This window comes from Drosophila ananassae (genome assembly GCF_017639315.1).
Source record: "Drosophila ananassae strain 14024-0371.13 chromosome 4 unlocalized genomic scaffold, ASM1763931v2 tig00000071, whole genome shotgun sequence".
Classification (NCBI taxonomy): Eukaryota; Metazoa; Arthropoda; class Insecta; order Diptera; family Drosophilidae; genus Drosophila; species Drosophila ananassae.
Window position 1 is genome coordinate 1,227,091 of NW_025319041.1, and position 18,447 is coordinate 1,245,537.

General features: G+C 41.1%; 1 protein-coding gene across 2 annotated transcripts in view; it reads left to right on the forward strand.

The window, feature by feature from the left end:
• The window catches only part of LOC123257855 (inhibin beta chain), a 180,448-nt gene extending 162,415 nt beyond the window's left edge, over window positions 1–18,033 (forward strand). For both annotated transcript variants that reach the window (XM_044717823.1, XM_044717824.1), the window contains 3 exons: window positions 16,831–17,090; window positions 17,155–17,776; window positions 17,836–18,033. In XM_044717823.1, the coding sequence (XP_044573758.1) occupies window positions 16,831–17,090; window positions 17,155–17,775 (881 nt within the window). In that variant the 3' untranslated portion in view covers window position 17,776; window positions 17,836–18,033. The remainder of the gene's footprint in view (window positions 1–16,830; window positions 17,091–17,154; window positions 17,777–17,835) is intronic.
• Window positions 18,034–18,447: the final 414 nt, after the last annotated feature.

Here is an 18,447-nt window from a genome sequence, read left to right on the forward strand (position 1 = left end):
GGAAGACGACGTGAGAATGTCTCAGGTGGATCTCGCCTGACGGTTCATATCGGCTCTGAGGGTGATGACTGGCGGCAGGTTTCGCAGTTTCATGTACAAACCAGAACTTTGTGGATTTGTCATTGTAAGGTTAGCTTATTGAAATATCTGCAGCCATTTTTTTCTCGAACTACGTTGTTGGCACTTAGTGCCAAGACCTACTACCCTATATGCACACTTAGTAATTTGATTCAATCAATATGCATCAGCATGTTGCAATAGGCAAACCCACTAACCTATTAGCAATAAGCACAAAACAATATCCAACCTAATAACCCAGCACTAGTAGACGGCGCCAGAAGCAGAAATCAGCATTATCAGCGGGAAGAATGACCGACTGACCGAAGCAAGCAAAACCCAGCTAGCTAAGCCGAAATCCGAGTACAAGCAGTACATGAACAAACAATCTGAGTCAGCAGACAGAGATTTAATTATATATAATTTAGCATTTTATATAAGAATTGTTCTTCTGAAATAAAGATAGTTGCGAAATCAAAGTGAATCGTCTCCCTACTCAGTGTCTGAACCACGACACTTAAAATCAACCTACTTCGAGTGATCCTGTGTAAAACGGTTCACAAGTAGGACTCTCTGAAAGCTATCTATTGTGTAAACGGACCACAAGTAGAACCCGCGGCATACCAGTCTACTTCGAGTGTTGCTCCCGTGAAACGGAGCACGAGTAGACCCCGCGCTACCCAACCTGCTTCGAGTGTTGCTCATGTGAAATGGACCACAAGTAAGTCCGGCCGATACGGAATCAGCCGAATCACCATACCACCTGTACTTGAGGAGAACCAGCCCAGGACTTCAAGTACTCCATCATCAACTCCAGCCTGATCACATCAAGCACCTGGTCAACCGATCAGTCCCTTGCAGAATCCAGGTAATTTAGTCAGAACCTTTATACGTTCCTTTGACTACGACTCCGCGACCTACCGTTATGCCCGCGAGTTCAAGTTCGACGTAGTGGCCGCATAACGCTCTACGGACGAACATTTGGTGACCCTGGCGTGATCCTTATCTAGAGGATCACAACCTGAACACAAGCCGCAACGCAATTTAACTCATCGGAAAAAAAAGGATACATCGCAACCATGGGATCAGAAACAGACCCTGTAATCCAAATGCTCATTGCTGAGCAAATTGAAAGCAACATAGACATCCAAAGGCTAATAAGAAACTTCACAAAAGACTCCTCACAGCGTAAACTCAAGGAAGGATACTTCGAGAAGAGACTCAGACAACTCCCTCACTCATGGACCTAGTTTAAAAAAAATTATACCAATCTCCATGAGCTGAGAATGAGTATTTCACAAAGGCCAAAGCTCTAGAAGAGCTTGTGAGAAAATATGAAGCAATATTTTTGGATGGAATCCCATCAGTGTCAGGCCCGTCACAAAGGCCCCGGAAAACAGGCGAAAATCTCGAGCAAAAGCCACAATCATCACGAGGAAACGAAAGAGAAGACCTTCGATTAACATCATTAAAACGAAGACATGAAGGACGATTAGACGATATGGAAGACTTTCTGTGCAACCGCACCAAAGGACGGAAAGTGTCCACACACGTCAGACAACACATGAAGGAGCTATGGAAGGAAATCGTCACGGGATACCATGATCTCATCGACCTGGAACCAGCCATAAAAATGGACACACCCATGACAGATTTCAGGTGGTACGAGCAGAATACTTTTCGTTTCTGAGCGAAGAATCGCAATCGACTTCAACATCAACACAAAAACCCGCAATCGCACCTCCGTTTGTAATACTACCAGTAGAAATTCCAAAGTTTGACGGAGACTACCGACATTGGCTACGATTCTACGAAATTTTTACGGAATGCATCCACAATCAAGACTACAGCGATGCAGTAAAATTCCGTCATTTGGAGAATCATGTAACAGGTGAAGCACAAAACCTAATCGCAACGTCGATTGGCGGACAGACCAGTTACCAGGATGCATGGCAACGACTAAAGAATCGATACCACAATGAACGGCTGTTAATTAAATCCGCGATTTAAGAGCTTTTCGGACACCCCAAAACAAATGGATCAGCGGACCAGCTGCGCAGATTACATGATACCGTGCTCCGAACGGTCGCTCTCAACGCACTCCAGGTGTCAACAGACAACTGGGACCCAATCTTGGTACACATCATTGAGGCAAGATTGGATCCACACACGCTGTCAGCTCTAGAACTAGCCGTCACCGATCCAACCAATCGACAATCTCTGAAGCAGATGTTAGAAACCCTTGAGCGTCAGGCAACCAGTCAAGTAACAATGCAGAAAAATACGTCGGCTGCTCCACTTCGATCCAGTTCATCACGATTGGTGTGTTCAGCCACAGCCCAGCTTACAGATAAGCCCACCGTTCTGTTACCAACCGCCCAAGTGGCAATACATGGCCCAGCCGGAACCCATCAGCAATGCCGCACACTCCTAGATTCTGGATCACAGATTAACATAATCACCAGAAGGATGTCTGACACACTTGGACTACAATTGGAGCCATCAACCCTGAATATCGCTGCACTGGGAGGAACAACTAACAGATCACGAAAAAAGGCTGTGGTGACCCTATCATCATTAACCACTGACTTCAAAGATCAAATTAACGTCGTTGTGCTACCGGAAATAATGCCCAATCAACCAACCCACCCTATTCAAGCGCCAAGAAACATCTCACCTCAGTTGCGCTTAGCCGATCCTGAATTTACGCAGCCCCAGAATATTGATCTGCTGTTGGGCGCCGAAATCATCTCCCAAATTATGAGGCCACAACAGGCATATTTGGGAGAAGGACAGCCACTACTAAAAAATACCGCGCTTGGATGTATTGTGATGGGGCCAGTGCGACCAGAATCAGCTCCTAATATCCAGGCAGAACAAGTCATCGGTAATACTACGGCTTGGACACCGGAAGCTAAGCCACTGGAGCCACGACAAAGTTTGATTGCATGCATCGGCAAGGAGCAAATAGTAAAATCCGGAAGATTACATAGTTCCCCACTCATTGCGGATCAACAAGAAGCTAACGAGCCACGACAAAGTTTGATTGCAAGCATCGGCTAAGAGAAAATAGTAAAATCCGGAAAATTACATAGTTCCCCACTCATGGCGGATCAACAAGGAGAGCCGCAGACGGACCCCGAACCACAAGCCCAAGGTTGTCAACTCACAACTGAAGAGCACGGAGTGCAAGGGCCAGTAACCAAGTAAATTCAAGGAGTAGAAGTCACCTCCTATCTGGCATGGGTAACATGCATCTCCAAAAGGGAGCAAGAAGCAAGGTCAAGAGAGGACCAAGAGTCCTGTATGGGCACTGACCAATCAGAAAGAAGGGTAGTACTTCGTGGGAGAATGGTTACGACGGCGCGCAACAAGGCGAAAGAGACAACAGGTCGGATAGAATTATCATTGGTCATATCTTATCAATCTTGGAGATCTCAAACACATGATTCACATTTTTTTATGGTAATTAGTTTTAAGAGCCACAATATTTCTAGTGCTAGGTATTTAGTTAATGCCTCACGAACTGGTAACCCATCAAGTAATCTACTGATAAGTAATCTGATAAGATCTACTACCAATAAGTAATCTACTGATAAGTAGTGCTGTAGTAATCTGCTGCATTTCTTTTGCTTGCAAAATGTTGCGGAGGCGTCAGTAGTAAATTGTTGCCCATTGTCGCAAACCATTGTATTTAGATCCTTTGTTCAGTTACCGAGCGTTTTCGGGAGCTATATTCAATGTTCTAAATATTGGCTTCAGTAAAACAAGCACAGTTCAATTTCATACAATTTATTTAAAATGTTTTGGCTTTATACAAAGTGATATAGGTATAGATGCGACTGCGAGGGAGCGAAGACCGAATTAGAATACAAACGCGGGAGCGCGGCTCAACGCTTGATCGAGAGAGCCCGGGAGAGAGCGAGACAAACGCTAGTGCATGACGGCAGATGCAGGTGGCCGATCGAATGCACAAGAGCGGGCGACGCGAACATAATTATAAAAGGAAATGACGCCACGAACTCAATAAATTATTGCCGGTCAAACTTCTTTCTGGCGGCTGCTTGACCCGAAATACTCCCCCTGTTAGAAGATGAGCTTTCAACAACTTCATAAAGGGGCAGCAGGTACCATTTGTTGATTGCCCGCCTTGTAGCTCCGGACGCCGTCCTCAGCAGCGCACCCGACACACTCCGTCGCCGTCGTCTTTATCCTCGATACTACTGCAGCTGGACGATGGCATCTCGGTAGCCATTTCGCTGCCAAAGTCCAAGAGCGGCTTCACATCCACACTGGGTAACATATGACCCATCACACTAGCCACCACTGTGCAGATCCCGGCAAGACGCTTCTCCATGCGCGGCTCGAAGTGACGACGGTGCCTGTAATATTTCTCCTTCTCGCTGAGCACTTTGCGGAGGGGCTTATTCTTTGGCTCGGAAACAAACCTGCGATGAGACTCCACCTTCACCGGCTCCGTCTGAGGCTGGACGAGCAACTCTGACTGCTCAGCTGCCATGAGGACCTTACCATCGTCAGGGCCTCCGCCTCCACAAACAATCCAACCAAGCCGAGTTTTTTGGATGGAGGGCAAACCAGGAGACAGATGAATGTGCCCCACACAAAGCAGCTCGTAAAATAGTCCAGCTCCAATTAGCAAATCAACTGGCTGAGGCTGTTGAAAATGAAGATCCGCTAGCTCTACATTGTCGGGAATTTTCCAAGAGCTGAAGGTCCGTGATGTTGGAGGCTACGATCGCAGTTAATTGTGCAGAGTAGTCAGAGCATTGGGATTGCAAGCTGACTTGCACGGAAAACCCATCTATAGAGAACCCTGCGCCTCTTATACCGGATACAGTCACCGGAATCCTTATCTTCCGCAGCTGCAGCTGGTCCGTCAGCCTTGAAGTGACTAGATCCACCTGCGAGCCAGAATCGAGCAGCACCCGGCAGATCAGTAGATCTCCGGAGCGGTTCCTAACCAGAATATTGGCAGTGGCTAGCAACACCACATCACCAAACCGATCCTTAGCGACGAGAGAATTGACGGCGGCGGACGCTGAACCAGAAACAGCGTCGCTAGATGTGGGAATCGCAGGAGAGGGGTTTTGGTCTTGAGCTGGCGAGTTGCCTCCAAAATGCAGCAGATTATGATGCCTGCGTCCACACGCACGGCAGCTTGACGCATTGCAATGCCGTGATAGGTGCCCAGATCTAAGGCACTTACGGCATAAATCCAATCGCCTAACTTCGCATAAACGATCCTCAGGCGACAAGCTTAAAAACCTTGGACAGGAGTTTATCACGTGAGAATGGCCATCTCAGATCATGCATGCGGAAGAGTTTGTGATCACAAATGCAGAGTTACCTGGATGAAAGGGTCTACGTTGTCCTACCGCAAAGTATGGTGCATGTCATCTTTCTCTTTATCTCAAAGCGGACGCACGTGTTTTTTTTGTGCGATTTGCATAAACAATCGGTGTTTATTTCTATTCACTTAAAAAAAATAAAAATAATAAAATATTGCAATTCATAGATCCGTATCGCTTCGCGTGTGCAGTGATATATTTGGAGGTAAAATAACAATTTTATAAATTTTTCTTCCAAACATAGCCCTGCTCTTCTTCTTCATCTCTTACGGTGTTGCTTCTATTCTATTGCTCCTATTTCTCGCTCAATAGAGATTCTTATCTCTATTTCTTTGCATTTTACTAACTCGCACTAACTGCTCTCTTCAATCTCCCCCTTTCGTTTCCCTGGTACAGTGGTACAAGGTTCATCAATATTATTAATAAATTAATTATTGAAATTTTAATAATTTTAAATAAATTAATTATTTAAAATCTTAATAACTATTGAATTTAAATTGGTCTGTGCATTGAAGTGCATTGAAGTGCATAGAAGACAATCTCGTCTTCCCAGCCTATTATGGCTCTGTGAAAACGTTTTACGCGCTAAGTGTGCCGGGTTCACGGCCTCAGTTTCGGATGCAATCTCGCGTATGTCTGGTCTCCACTTTTACTGTGACGGTTGTCGAACTGTTCAGGACGAAATAAGACCGTTCATGAGGCAGACTAAAAGCGGATTCAAGGAGTTGATTAGTGGTTTTCGAAAAATCAATGACCAACTCTGTGCGCTCGATACACAGTTTAGTAGTCTTCAACTACTAAACGAGTCTCCAAAGCGTAAAAAATCCTCTTTTAGTGATGCGCTTGTGGCGAATAATCTTCAGCCTGCTCAGCCGACAACTATGCAGCCGCTTATATCTCTGGCCACCCCAAGAGTCGGACCTGAGAAAAATTCGGCTTCCGAATATCTCAGGATTAATGAGCCATTGTCCGATATGCCCTCTGTGGCATCGCTTCAAGTGATCCCAGACCCAATAATTCAAACCCCTGTAACAGTCACCAAACAGGGCAATCAACCGTCCGGACCCCCGGTACGGACTGATGCCGCTGTACTAGTTGCGGTGGCACCAAAACCCTTGCAGGTGATCCCACCATCGAAACATATTTTTGTTTCCCGGCTTGCCCCTGATACTTCTGAGATTAATATCTGGGCTTACATCAAAGCTAAAACAAAAGTCGACATAAAGGTGGTGGATATAACAAAATTTAAATATTCATACACCAGGCACACGTCATCTTTCAAAATACGTGTGCCCTTGCAGATGTTCAAGACGATTTGTTCCGCCAGCTTTTGGCTAGAGAATATTTTCGTCCAAGAACATCAGCCAAGTAAGGTGAAAAAAAATGACCAGACCTGTGGGTGTAAAACTCCCACATGTTACGGCCACTGACCAACCCACTTCATCTTCCTCTGTTTTAAAAAACCAATGTCTTCTCTAACACTTACCTATCAGAATACTAGAGGGTTACGTAGTAAACTTCCCAAACTGTATTCTGATAGTTCTTTCTTTGCATCTCACATTATTGCATTTACAGAAACTTGGTTAAAGCCGGAGATTTTAAGCTCCGAAGTTTTTCCTAGTAGGTACACCACTTTTAAATGTGATAGAACTCTGCGAAGGGGAGGAGGAGTGTTAATCTCTGTAGACTCCAAACTCGCTTCTGATGGTAAAATCACAAGAGTTTGGTGACATTGAATTCCTTTGCATCAAAATCACTTTGTCCGATCAATCTTTGTCTGTTACCTGTTCTTACATACCACCTTCGTCCGAACCTCCAACATAATGGCAACATTTGTCCGCTATTCGTTTGGTTTTCGATCGTCTGTCTGATGGTGACCAGCTGATAGCTCTGGGTGACTTTAATATCCCAGAACTTATATGGTCAAATGTTGAAAATTCACCGTCTTTACAGCTTAACTCCCACCATGACTTCCCTGTGGGCATGTTTGACATGTCACTCGGGCAAATTAACCACGTTAGAAATTCTTTAGGTCGGCTGCTAGACTTATATTTCGTTTCTGATCCTGATGGAATTACTCTTTCCAGAACTTTGCCCCTTTCTGACCCTGAGGATCCATATCATCCCACTCTTGAGCTTTCAATTGAAAACAACTCCTTAATTGACCTTAAGTCTACACTTAAATCTCAGAAAGTTCGTTTCTTTCGTAAGGCTGACTTTATGAAATTAAATAAGTTAATTTCGGAATTTGATTGGTCCGATTTACTGGCATGCGAGGATATAAACTTAGCATTACAAAAATTTTATATCACTGTAAACTCATTTTTTGACGTTTGTGTGCCGTGGAAATATCCGTCCGCTTCAACGAATCCGCATTGGTATACGAGGCATCTTAACAACTTTAAGTATGAGTAGACTTTTGAATAAACATAAATTATTTGGCTGTACAGATAACTCCGTGCCAGCATGGCTTCATGAAGCGCCGCTCCACCACTACCATCTTATTGGAGCTAACATCTTTTATCACGGATGGCTTCCGGAATGGCTTACAAACAGACGTCATATACACTGATTTCAGTAAAGCATTTGACTCTGTTAACCATTCGCCACTGGCATTATATCGAACCTAAATGTTTTGAATGAGTCCATATCCAAGAGACTGTTCGAATTTTCCACGTTTGCAACTATTAATATAAATTCGGTTTCTATTTCACCATATTTTACAACCATGTTTAGCTACCCCATGTAATGAAATAGTTGTCCGACCAAACGTGTGGAACACTCATGAGCACTTGCGTAATATTTGTATATTTAGGAGCACGAATGTACTTGAGTTTATTACAAATGCGTCCATTTGAAACAAAACACCTTTTTTTTAGAGTTCTAGAATCTAGATCAATGACGTTTTTCTTCCTTTTATTTCCTTACTATTGTGTTTCGTGAGAATAGCCACAGCCAGAGCACGATTTTAATGCGTTTTTGTTAATTGCATTACTTTTATAGATAGGATGCATCAGGTGGCTTTTAGTGGGATTCAAAACCACAAACTGTTCAGGACGAAATAAGACCGTTCATGAGGCAGACTAAAAGCGGATTCAAGGAGTTGATTAGTGGTTTTCGAAAAATCAATGACCAACTCTGTGCGCTCGATACACAGTTTAGTAGTCTTCAACTACTAAACGAGTCTCCAAAGCGTAAAAAATCCTCTTTTAGTGATGCGCTTGTGGCGAATAATCTTCAGCCTGCTCAGCCGACAACTATGCAGCCGCTTATATCTCTGGCCACCCCAAGAGTCGGACCTGAGAAAAATTCGGCTTCCGAATATCTCAGGATTAATGAGCCATTGTCCGATATGCCCTCTGTGGCATCGCTTCAAGTGATCCCAGACCCAATAATTCAAACCCCTGTAACAGTCACCAAACAGGGCAATCAACCGTCCGGACCCCCGGTACGGACTGATGCCGCTGTACTAGTTGCGGTGGCACCAAAACCCTTGCAGGTGATCCCACCATCGAAACATATTTTTGTTTCCCGGCTTGCCCCTGATACTTCTGAGATTAATATCTGGGCTTACATCAAAGCTAAAACAAAAGTCGACATAAAGGTGGTGGATATAACAAAATTTAAATATTCATACACCAGGCACACGTCATCTTTCAAAATACGTGTGCCCTTGCAGATGTTCAAGACGATTTGTTCCGCCAGCTTTTGGCTAGAGAATATTTTCGTCCAAGAACATCAGCCAAGTAAGGTGAAAAAAAATGACCAGACCTGTGGGTGTAAAACTCCCACATGTTACGGCCACTGACCAACCCACTTCATCTTCCTCTGTTTTAAAAAACCAATGTCTTCTCTAACACTTACCTATCAGAATACTAGAGGGTTACGTAGTAAACTTCCCAAACTGTATTCTGATAGTTCTTTCTTTGCATCTCACATTATTGCATTTACAGAAACTTGGTTAAAGCCGGAGATTTTAAGCTCCGAAGTTTTTCCTAGTAGGTACACCACTTTTAAATGTGATAGAACTCTGCGAAGGGGAGGAGGAGTGTTAATCTCTGTAGACTCCAAACTCGCTTCTGATGGTAAAATCACAAGAGTTTGGTGACATTGAATTCCTTTGCATCAAAATCACTTTGTCCGATCAATCTTTGTCTGTTACCTGTTCTTACATACCACCTTCGTCCGAACCTCCAACATAATGGCAACATTTGTCCGCTATTCGTTTGGTTTTCGATCGTCTGTCTGATGGTGACCAGCTGATAGCTCTGGGTGACTTTAATATCCCAGAACTTATATGGTCAAATGTTGAAAATTCACCGTCTTTACAGCTTAACTCCCACCATGACTTCCCTGTGGGCATGTTTGACATGTCACTCGGGCAAATTAACCACGTTAGAAATTCTTTAGGTCGGCTGCTAGACTTATATTTCGTTTCTGATCCTGATGGAATTACTCTTTCCAGAACTTTGCCCCTTTCTGACCCTGAGGATCCATATCATCCCACTCTTGAGCTTTCAATTGAAAACAACTCCTTAATTGACCTTAAGTCTACACTTAAATCTCAGAAAGTTCGTTTCTTTCGTAAGGCTGACTTTATGAAATTAAATAAGTTAATTTCGGAATTTGATTGGTCCGATTTACTGGCATGCGAGGATATAAACTTAGCATTACAAAAATTTTATATCACTGTAAACTCATTTTTTGACGTTTGTGTGCCGTGGAAATATCCGTCCGCTTCAACGAATCCGCATTGGTATACGAGGCATCTTAACAACTTTAAGTATGAGTAGACTTTTGAATAAACATAAATTATTTGGCTGTACAGATAACTCCGTGCCAGCATGGCTTCATGAAGCGCCGCTCCACCACTACCATCTTATTGGAGCTAACATCTTTTATCACGGATGGCTTCCGGAATGGCTTACAAACAGACGTCATATACACTGATTTCAGTAAAGCATTTGACTCTGTTAACCATTCGCCACTGGCATTATATCGAACCTAAATGTTTTGAATGAGTCCATATCCAAGAGACTGTTCGAATTTTCCACGTTTGCAACTATTAATATAAATTCGGTTTCTATTTCACCATATTTTACAACCATGTTTAGCTACCCCATGTAATGAAATAGTTGTCCGACCAAACGTGTGGAACACTCATGAGCACTTGCGTAATATTTGTATATTTAGGAGCACGAATGTACTTGAGTTTATTACAAATGCGTCCATTTGAAACAAAACACCTTTTTTTTAGAGTTCTAGAATCTAGATCAATGACGTTTTTCTTCCTTTTATTTCCTTACTATTGTGTTTCGTGAGAATAGCCACAGCCAGAGCACGATTTTAATGCGTTTTTGTTAATTGCATTACTTTTATAGATAGGATGCATCAGGTGGCTTTTAGTGGGATTCAAAACCACAGACCCTGTTTATACTAGCGGCACCTAGCGGGTGGTACCGTCGGTAAAGTGGCAACATTAGGCGTAAGGGATAAGGCAGGAATGCATTTGCCTTAGCCATTTTGTAGCAACCGTGCTCGAAAATCTCGTGCTTTCTTTTCAATCAGACTCTCGATATGCACGGATGTATATCTGACATATATATCCGGAGAGTATACATCAGAAAGGTTAGACCAAGGTTAAAATCCTGAACAAGAATAGAGCTCACTACACAAAAATTTAAGCAGCCTAAGCTGCTGCAATAACAGTGAACCTATCCAGTAAAAGTGAACCCATCCAAATCCTAGATTTTGGCCCAATAAGTCAGAGTAAAGCAAAAATTAACCGCGTCCAGAAGATCGACGAAGAACCAGGAAGATCCAGTAGTAACAGATTTGACCTACTGGCGGAGGTTAACGAAAACCAACCAGCGCCAAACACCGCAAAAAAACCCAAGCACTCTCCAATCTATATCAGGGAGAAAAACTCGAGTGCCTTGGTCAACCGATCGAAACGGTGACAACTTTCATTTTATCCGGCTTATCAAAGGGAACATTCACGAAACAAAGGTGCAAACCAAGACTGACCGTATAGTGTCCAAATATTTGGACCGTATAGTGTCCAAATATTTGGACAATGATCGGATAAACTATTACACGTACCAGCTGAAAAGCAGCAAGAGCATACAAGTGGTAGTAAATCGGGAATCGAACCCGATGTTACCGCCGCGGAAATAAAAACCGCCCTTAAAGAAAATGGCTTCGCCGTCAAGAACGTTATTAACATTCTAAATAAAGATAAAAAGCCACAACCACTCTTCAAGGTCGAGCTCGAGCCAGAAAGCAGGTCACTGAAGAAAAACGAAGTCCACCCAATCTACAAGCACCAATATCTTTTGCATCGGAGAATCACAGTTGAAGCCAATAAACCCAACGGTCAAGTGCAATGCACTAACTGCCAAGAGTGTGGACACACTAGGTCATACTGCACACTTCGGGCTGTCTGTGTAGTCTGCGGGGACGCCCACAACTCCACTTACTGCACTACAAACAAGGACAGTACCGCGAAGAAATTTGGAAACTGCGGAGGCAACCATACGGCAAACTATATATTGTACAGTTGAAGAGTTGAAGAGTCGCATGCGTCAAGCCACCGCAACGCGCAACCAAAATCCACAGAATGTGTACATTCCATCAAAAGCTACGCCAGACGTCTTTTTCGCCAAAGCTGTGAGGTCCTCATTCGGTCCCCTAAACACCACCAACGGCTTCTTCTATGCCGATGCTCTACGATCTGGAATGGAAAATCCAAATCAGCTTAACTCACACAGCGCTCAACAGGCCCCATAACAGCCACATAGCAAAACGGAAACTATGATGCTTACCCTCCAACAAAGTATGATGCAGCTTATGTCATTCATGAAAACGACCATGCAAACACATGTTCAAAACCAGAACAAGGTAATATAGCTGCTCGTTGCACAACAGTCTAAATAATCTATGCAGACACTATGAATATCAATGTGGAACGCCAATGATGTCTCACGGCATAAACTAGAATTGTCACGATTCTTGATCGATAACCATATTGACGTTATGCTACTGGTGAAAACGCATCTTACAAGCAAATACAACTTTCAAATAAAAGGCTATACAATCTACCGCACGATCATCCAGATGGGAAAGCCCACGGCGGAACTAGAGTTCTAATCAGAGAACGTTTAAAACATCATTTTCACAAAAGGTTTGAAACAAACTTTTTGCAGGCCACATCGATACAAATTCAGTCAAGAAACGGAAGCCTTTCAATCGCTACCGTTTACTGCTAGAGGCTATCCCTCAGTCAACTGCACCTTCATTTCGGCCGAACGAAATCGAAAAAGTCATAAGAGGGCTAAAACCAAAAAAGGCTCCCGGTGGTGATTTACTGACGCCAAAGGTGCTAATCGAACTTCCAAAATGCGCTATAGAGGTCGTCTGCAAACTATTTAATGGTATCATTAATCTTGGATATTTCCCAAAAATGTGGAAGAAGTCCATCATTAAAATGATACCGAAGCCTGGAAAAGACCACACAACACTGTCATCGTACAGACCAATAAGCCTTCTATCTTTTTTGTCAAAATTGTTTGAAAAATGCTTGCTAACTCAATTAATACCACATTTGGAAGCTTGCAAAATTATCCCGGCACACCAATTTGGCTTCCGAAGAAACCACGGAACCATCGAGCAAGTGAACAGATTAACATCCGAAATACGCTCAGCCTTCGAACAGCGAGAATAATGTAGCGCTATTTTCTCGACGTATCTCAAGCTTCGACCGAGTTTGGCTTAATGGACTCATGCACAAAATTAAAACGTATTTGCCAACATATACCCACAAGCTATTGGAATCATACCTCTAAAATAGGGTATCCTCAGTGAGTAGCTGAGCAACGCAGCTACTTCGGGCGACTACAAAGTCGTAGCTAGAGTTCCACAAGGAAACGCACTCGGCCCGTGTCTATATTTTTTGTATACTGCGGATATTCCCACAAACGCACAACTCACAACGTCAACGTTCACCGACGATACCGCTATCCTTAGTCGCTCCAGATGCCCAACGCAAGCTACAAACCAACTGGTAATCATCTAATAGTAGTGGAAAGGTGGCTGTTCGATTGGCGCATTAAATTAAATGAACAAAATTGAAAACATGTAACTTAATAGACAAACATCCCCTCCGCTTTCACTAAACGTATGCAGATCCTAACGAAGCTAACGAAGTAACCTACCTGGCGTAAGCACATCGAATGCAAGAAGGTGCACCTAAAACTGAAAGCCAGCAGCCTCCACTGGATCAAAAACTCACGATCGCCACTGTGCCTGGAATACAAGCTACTACTCTACAATTTAGTCGTCCAATCTGGACGTATGGCTCCCAGCTGTGGGGAACGCGAGCAGCAGCAACATAGACATCATACAGCGCGCACAATCAAAAATCTTGAGAACTATCACTGGGGCACCTTGGTATGTTCGCAACGAAAACATCCACCGGGATCTAGGCATCCTCGCAGTGAAAGACGAAAATCAGAAGCAAAAAGAATCCTACAAAGAAAAACTGTCTTCGCACCCAAATCCCCTCGCTCAGGGATTGACTCGGGTTTCTAGCAGATCCCGCCTGCAATCCCTGCCTGATTTTTAGGGCCGTCTAACTCTGTATCTGTCAATATGACTGTTAGATAAGTTAACAATATAAGATTTGATACACCTCTTGTTAGTCTCCCGAAGAGAGGATTCAAGAAATAAAAGCAACGTATTAAAAAACAAAAGAAAAAATTAAGAGCTCCCATAAGTCCTATTGTGTTCGGTCTCGACGAGGGTGTATAAGGTAGTTTTTGCAAGTCGCTTTGGACTTGCATTTGATTACAGACTTTTTTATGACACCCCCGACATTTGAAAGCACTTTAAACGTTGGAGTATTCCAGGTGAGCCAAAGTCTATTTTCTTATTACCCTTTTTGCATATATGTATCATCTCGATGAAAATAAAACTAACGCCTCAAATGGACAAAAATAAAATAAAAATAAAATGAAAGTAAGCAATTAGGTTAAATAAACAATCGCAGTACATAAAAACGTTTGAACAATGAAGTCTAGAAATAAACAAAAATAGTTGTTATCAATAAATATTCCTAATTTCTATTAATAAACATTAATTTTAGTGAATTCTGAATAGACCTAATAACACCTACCAAAATACATATACAAATTATTATATTTTGTTATAAGACATAAAACTACGAAAAGCAGTAGTTTTAAACAAAACAACATGTTAGGCTTTAATTCTAAAATAACACAGAGCAACAGCGATTCTGAACTTTTAAAGTGACATAGTAGGAATTGTTTATTGGGTCGAGTATATCATAAAATCATGTATGAAATATTTGTAACACCAATATTTGATGGTATTATTAGATTTCAGCATAAATAAAAACCCGTAACTGGGAACTGGTTTATTGTGATATGTTTTCGTGATTGTTTTCCATTTTTTTATTTGTAACAATCCTTTTTAATATGCACAGCCTTGTTGTAGTAAAAGTATTTCCATTTGATACATTTGGTTAAGTTACCGAGATTGTTTTGGTAGTTGCAATTAATTTTCAAAACTTCAGTTTTCAATAAAATACCAATTCTATTTGATTCAATTAATAATTCAATTGATAATCGATTAATCAACTTGAATCTTTGCACACATCCTTCTTTTATTTGCTAGCAATGTATATGTCGAAACCGCCGGGATGGGTATATAGCTATAGGTGCCATAACTGATTGATCGGAAATGCCATACCTTTGAAGTTTTTTAGGTTAGAGGGTTGAGACTTCGGCCGACTATATCCTATAGCTGCCACGTAACTGACCGATCGGAAATACCACTTGCTATTTTTAAAGATGCTTGGTGTTGTTTCCAACTTTTTTATTAGAAAACTGATTTAATATATATATATAAGAATATAAGCTTCAACCTAACTGAAAGGGCTCCGCCCGAAGTTAGTTTTCCTTTCTTGATTTTTCTTGATTTATTTTGATAATTTAATCAAGTCAATTTATTTACTTGATTATTAAATATTATTACTTGAATCGTTCGCAGATTGTTTAAATTTATTTTCGCGGTCAAGAAGTCGGCTTTTTACAGAGATTAGGTTAATGTTAAGTTATTTTCTGTCAGTTGTGAGCCATCATAAGAAGAAGGAAGAGATAAAAGAAGATGGTTTACCTTATCCATATCTTTGCCACCAGATGCAATTAATTTGGTAATTAATTCCTCAAAGATAGTAAAAAAATTAAAAAAGTTAACATCCTCTTATAACGAGAGTAATTGCTGTCTGACAGACAATTGATTGGCTAGACTCTTTCTCTCATAAATCGAGTTTGAGTTGAAAAATATGTCCCTGGCACTGCAATCAATCGTGGAAAATTTTTAAAATGAATCACTTAAGTATTCTTTTATTGTGTTTTTCGCTAATTTATCATACCTCTTCCGTTCTTCAGATGCATAGTTACTAATTTCCAAAATCACTCTTTCCGTAAACAATTTATTAGACGATTTAATATACCAGCATTGCCTTGTTTATATGGATGACATAATTGTATTTTCTACTTTATTAGAGGAACACATATAATCTATAAACAAGAAAGGAAAGCTAACTTCGGGCAGAGCCGAAGTTGATATACCCTTGGAGTTGTGCCATTTCCTATCGTTCAGTTATATGGCGGCTATTGGATATAGTTGGCCGATCCCTATGAAATTTGACAAATAAGATTATTTTGCCCATAATAGAATCTGTACCAAGTCCCACCTTTCTAACTTAAAAAACACCAAAGTTATGCCAATTCCGATCGTTTTATGACAGCTATAGTATATAGTCACCCGATCCTTATGAAATTTTTTACATAAGATATTTTGGAATATAACATGTGTGGAAGGTCCCAACCCTCTTAAAAAACAACAAAGTTATGGCATTTTCGATCAATCAGTTATATGGCAGCTATAGGATATAGTCGACCGATCCCGGCCGTTCCGACTTATATACTGCCTGCTAAGGAAAGAAGGATGTGTGCAAAGTTTCAACTCGATAGCTTTAAAACTGAGAGACTAGTTTGCGTAGAAACCGCAACGGACAGTCAGACAGACGGACATGCTTATATCGACTCAGGAAGTGATCCTGATCAAGAATATATATACTTTATTGGGTCGGAGATGTTTCCTTCACTGCGTTGCACACTTTTGACCAAAATTATAATATAAGCTGCTTCCTAACTCAAGGACATATCAACTTTGGCTCCACCCGAAGTTAGCATTCCTTTCTTGTTTTTAATGGCTGTAAGCACGACATTTTAATATTTATCGGCTATCTATATCCAAACCGATGTATTTTTAATAATATTAACTGATACTTAACTATCAAATACAATTTTATTTTTAGGTACGCAATATCGGCAATACCGGATACTAGAGTTTTCTCTTCATAATCGGCGCGTTCCTAACCAAAACTTATCTATTCGAAGCGCCCAGGTCCACATACGAATCGAGAAGCCACAAAATTACTGGATTGCGAAAGTAAACCCGATTTTACATACAGACAATTTACTTTTTGCAAATACAAAGTGGAAACAAAATAAGCCCCATCCTAAAATAAAAATTTGGATTTTTCAATTAACAGAAGGGATTAATATCACAGAGAAGGTATTTATATTAATTAAGTGGTGTATATATACATAATCCTAATAATTAAACATTTCAATTTAAGGGAATTGACCATTCGATTATATTCCGAGCTTCTTTCGAAGTTAACACAAAACGGTTGGGATGGAAAAAATTTGATTTAACAGAAACAATACGGGATTGGTATACACAAAGTAATAATGAAAAACTACGTTTGCTTATTGATTGCACGGGCTGTGGTGACCGTTACTCAATTCACTCATTACAATCCGCGCAATTAAATGAAACACGGTATTCCAATAGCAATAGACCATTTCTTGTTCTTCACACGGAATCTCTTAAGAAAAGACGTATTAGAAGGCGTGCAGTAGATTGTGGAGGCGCTTTAAATGGACAATGCTGTAAAGAATCCTTTTATGTATCTTTTAAAGCACTCGGCTGGGATGATTGGATAATTGCCCCTAGAGGATACTTTGCAAATTATTGTAGAGGTGATTGCACGGGATCGTTTCGAACACCTGATACATTCCAAACATTCCACGCACATTTTATAGAAGAATATAGGAAAATGGGACTGCTAAATGGTATGCGTCCATGTTGTGCTCCAATTAAATTCTCTAGCATGTCTTTGATTTATTATGGAGATGATGGAATTATTAAGCGGGATTTGCCAAAAATGGTCGTTGATGAGTGTGGTTGTCCTTAGCGTAAGTAAAAAAATTGATTTTTTTTTATCAAATACTCAAAATAATATTTTATTATACAGCTTACCGAAGGTTTTCTTGATACAACATTTTTTCCGTCCGGTTAAAAACTAAACTATGTTTTGTTTTGGCAAAGGTAATTTTGGCAAACCCGATTTCAATGTACCATAAGTGCTAAGCTAATGACAATATTTGTATATGTATGTATTATCTAAACGAAAATATGAAAGTGCCTAAATAAAAATAAACTTTTAAATTGTCTTAAATGTCTTTAAATTTCTTCAGTTAATAGTAATTTCTTAGTCATAGGATAAAAGTTATTATTAAGCGGGAAGTGCCTAAATAAAAATTATTTGGCTCGATTTGCCAAAAATTATCGAGGTGTTTTTAACATTGGTGTTTTTTAAGTTAGAGGGTTGGGACATTGCACACATGTTTTATTTGTCCACAATATCTTATCTACAACCGGCCGACTATATTCTACAGCTTTCACAGAAGGATCGGAATTGGCATAACTTTCGTGTTTTTTAATTTAGAAAGATGAGAACAGATTCCATTTATCGCAGTCTAACCCGATCTGCTGACTATATCGATCGGCCGACTATATCCTATAGCCGCCATATAACCGAACGATCGGAAATGGCACAACCTTAACTGCAAGGGTATATCAACTT